The following is a 3765-nucleotide window of genomic DNA, read 5'->3' as shown; positions in this document are numbered from 1 at the left end:
AAATAAAAAAACATTTGCGACGGAATGCGACGGAAAAAATTCCGTCGCAAATTGCGACGGAATTATCTGTCACTTTCCGTCGCAAAACGCAGATTTTTTCCGTCGCAAAAATGCGACGGATTAACGACCGTTATGCGTTTGCGACAGCGTTATACCGACGGAAATAATTCCGTCGCATTCCATCGCAAATTCTTAATTGCGACGGATTTCCTTTATATTTGCGACGGATTTTTCCGTCGCTATATAACTGTTTTTTTGTAGTGTATGCCCCCACCATGCAAAAAAGCTCTTGGTTGATTTTGATGCTACCAACCGATACAACAGGACAATTCATCCCAATGTCTTTATTCGGTTTATTGTCGGTTTAAGGCTCCAAATCTTCAATGTAGAATGAAACAACCCATTATATATATATATATATATATATATATGAAATACTAAATCATATAGCATATTTCCGGGATTATGCACTAATTTTGACCCCAAAAAAAATTATTATGAACTGTTTTTTGAAAATGGTATTATTTCGAAAAGGAAAATAATTTGTTTTTTCTTTTTTTTCTCTCTCCAAATATTTGGAGAACGTAAGGCTGTACTTTATTCACGCACAATAGAGCATTAGGCAACTTCTTCGCCTACCATTTTTCTTTTAGCTGAAATTATAATTTATTATGATCCGTGATCAATATTAATTTCCTTGAATTCATCGAACATATAATGAAAAGATTTAAATTAAAATATGTCAAATATATTTGTGTAATATGGTTAGCTCGACCATTTAAATTTTAATATTCAAACATCTATATAGAATCACACGGTCATGCCCTAAGGAAGTGTATTGGGCTATACAATATGTATCCGGCCCAAGTAACTTGTAATTTCAAAAACATCAAGATTTTCGGTCTGATTTAAAAAAAAAAAATTACAAAATCCAATACAAATATAATAAATCAATGATTAACAACCAAGGGTCGGTCCAAATCTCCACGTCATTAACGGTAAGTAACAAAGAACGGTTGTTAGCTCACATGGTGAACTCAGACCAAACAGTCATAAAACCTTAACCATCGGGTTCAGACAACACGAAACCGAACCCAAACAACAGTCACAACATAATATAAACCCCATATATATATATATATGACTCTCTGACGTCGGACTAAACAAACGAACCATGGGCAAGGCCACGCCCTCCACCTCGGGGTCGGCGTACGAGCCGCTCCTTAAACGGCTTGATGACTCCCAATCCTCGATCTCCCATCTTTCATCGCCGGAGATAGAGGACTTCCTCCGTGGCGGAGCCGCTGGGTCAGCCCGGTGGTGGCTGAAGCTCGCCGTGTGGGAATCACGGCTCCTCTGGCTTCTCTCCGGCGCCTCCATCGTTGTGTCAGTGCTCAATTACATGCTTAGCTTCGTCACCCTCATGTTCCCCGGCCATCTCGGCACTCTTCAGCTCGCCGGAGCTTCCGTATCGGCCGTCGGAATCCAAGGCCTCGCTTACGGTATCATGGTACGCACGTTACATGCACGTCTACGTGTATAAAATTTCGTATTATTCACCTAAAGATTCACGCTCGAACGAACCCTTTTGAGTAAAAGACGTGTCTTTGTGTGAAAAAAAAAAGTTGGGAATGGCTAGTGCGGTCCAAACGGTTTGTGGTCAAGCCTATGGAGCGAGGCAGTACTCGTCCATGGGCATAATCTGCCAACGAGCCATAGTCCTGCACGTTGCAGCCGCGATGCTCCTCACGGTCTTGTACTGGTACTCGGGTCCAGTCCTTAGAGCCATTGGCCAATCCGATGACATTGCTCGAGAGGGTCAGGTTTTCGCTCGGGGGATGATACCGCAGATTTACGCTTTCGCCCTCAGCTGTCCGATGCAAAGGTTTCTGCAGGCTCAGAACATAGTGAACCCCTTGGCGTACATGGCTCTAGGGGTTTTCTTGCTGCACACGTTACTATCGTATCTGGTGGTTTACGTTCTTGGGTTCGGTCTGGTCGGGGCAGCTCTGACACTGAGCTTTTCGTGGTGGGTGCTCGTCTTTGCGAACGGTTTGTACATCGTGTTCAGCCCGAACTGTAGGGAGACTTGGACTGGCTTGTCGGTTAGGGCTTTCAGGGGAATCTGGCCTTACTTCAAGCTCACGGTAGCTTCAGCAGTTATGCTTTGGTATCGCCCAAAGTCTTTTATACTTCAAAGTTTTCATCTTTCCATGTCATGTTAGAGAAAATGGTACGATATTGTGTAAATCGATAAAATTGCAGTTTGGAGATATGGTACAATCAAGGGCTGGTGCTCATTTCTGGTTATCTCCCCAACCCCACAATCTCCCTCGACGCCATTTCCATATGGTAATTCTTGATCAATCTTTCACTCATCTGTATAACACGTAAATCTTATCATATACATGATTTTGAATATCATTCAAATTGATTTTCAGCATGAATTACCTGAACTGGGACATGCAGTGCATGCTTGGTCTAAGCACAGCAGCCAGGTACGTTCACACAAGCGAAAACACCCCAACGTTTCGGAGTTCCGTGTGGGCAAATCCTGCCGTTTGTCTGTAAACGCTGTCTTTTTCCATGGCAGTGTCCGAGTTAGCAATGAGCTAGGAGCCGGCCATCCACGAGTGGCTAAGCTCTCGGTAGTCGTGGTGAATGTAACGAGCGTTTTGATAAGCCTGGTGTTCTGTGTGATCGTTCTTGTGTTCCGTGTTGGCCTCAGCAAAGCCTTCACCAGCGACGTTGAGGTCATTTCCGAGATCTCCAACCTCATCAAACTGCTCGCTGTTTCCATCTTCTTAAACGGCATTCAACCCATTCTCTCCGGTAAAATCAAGAACACAATGCAAAGAAATTCTTGATCTTAGCACGAGGATAGGTTCTTGAACTGAATATGATGGTTAACGTGACTCAGGAGTTGCGATTGGAAGTGGGTGGCAAGCAGTGGTGGCTTATGTGAATCTGGCCACTTACTATGTCATTGGTCTTCCCATCGGTTGCCTTCTTGCCTTCAAAACAAGTCTTGGAGTTGCTGTAATGCATCTCTCCCTGCATATATACACTGACACACGTACATATGTATCTACATATGTGTCTGTTACATCATATCCCAAAATGCTTCTGTAGGGTATTTGGTGGGGCATGATCATAGGAGTGTTGCTGCAAACTGTAACTTTGATCTTTCTTACTGCCAGAACAAATTGGACCTCGGAGGTAACACCGGCAAATAATCTTCAGTCCTCTGCTTTTTAGTTGTGTCACTACATCTGCAACTATGAAAGTAACTGTTACAATCTCGGATTCATATCAGATTTCATTCTTCAAGTTCTTCATTTCCTGTCCTGATTCTGCAGGTGGCTAAAGCAGCAGATAGGTTGAAGACATCTGCAAATGAGAGACAGGAAATGGCAACTGAAGGAGTCTAAGATCCAGGAACTTGGCCCTCTTTCAGTAGCATGAGATGTGAAAATAAGGAATTTTGTGTCAAAAGAGTTTTCAGAACAACCATTTCATTACAGAAGTATCTATGTATTTCCTGGGTTCAGACCAACCAAGAAAAGCTTCGATCGTCTCCATGGGGAACCATGACTCATTTCATAGCTACAAGGGAAAGAATGAACAAAACTACTTTGTCCTGAAAAGACCCTTTTGGTTTGGATGATCACAGATCAAATTTAAGCAACTCTCATAGACTTACAAGTTCTTCGGTTTGTAAGCTCAAGTAGTTCTCTTCATCCTTCCTGAAACTGTCTGCTGAAC

At 42.9% G+C, this 3765-nt stretch overlaps 2 protein-coding genes across 4 annotated transcripts in view; one reads left to right on the top strand and one right to left on the bottom strand.

Moving 5' to 3' along the window:
• The first annotated feature begins 1026 nt into the window (after window positions 1-1026).
• LOC104802287 (protein DETOXIFICATION 41) lies at window positions 1027-3579 on the top strand. Its single transcript, XM_010525815.2, has 8 exons — window positions 1027-1510; window positions 1626-2170; window positions 2266-2352; window positions 2442-2498; window positions 2594-2832; window positions 2921-3039; window positions 3133-3219; window positions 3360-3579. Exons 1-8 carry the CDS (start codon window positions 1175-1177, stop codon window positions 3429-3431), a joined length of 1542 nt encoding a protein of 513 aa, XP_010524117.1. The 5' UTR covers window positions 1027-1174; the 3' UTR covers window positions 3432-3579.
• The window catches only part of LOC104802288 (pentatricopeptide repeat-containing protein At3g59040), a 4073-nt gene continuing 3777 nt past the window's right edge, over window positions 3470-3765 (bottom strand). For all 3 annotated transcript variants that reach the window (XM_010525816.1, XM_010525817.1, XM_010525818.2), the window contains exon 8: window positions 3470-3765. In XM_010525816.1, the coding sequence (XP_010524118.1) occupies window positions 3692-3765 (74 nt within the window). In that variant the 3' untranslated portion in view covers window positions 3470-3691.

This window comes from Tarenaya hassleriana, unplaced genomic scaffold (genome assembly GCF_000463585.1).
Source record: "Tarenaya hassleriana unplaced genomic scaffold, ASM46358v1 Cleome8, whole genome shotgun sequence".
NCBI classification, from domain to species: Eukaryota; Viridiplantae; Streptophyta; class Magnoliopsida; order Brassicales; family Cleomaceae; genus Tarenaya; species Tarenaya hassleriana.
This window is presented reverse-complemented; position numbering and strand designations above follow the sequence as displayed.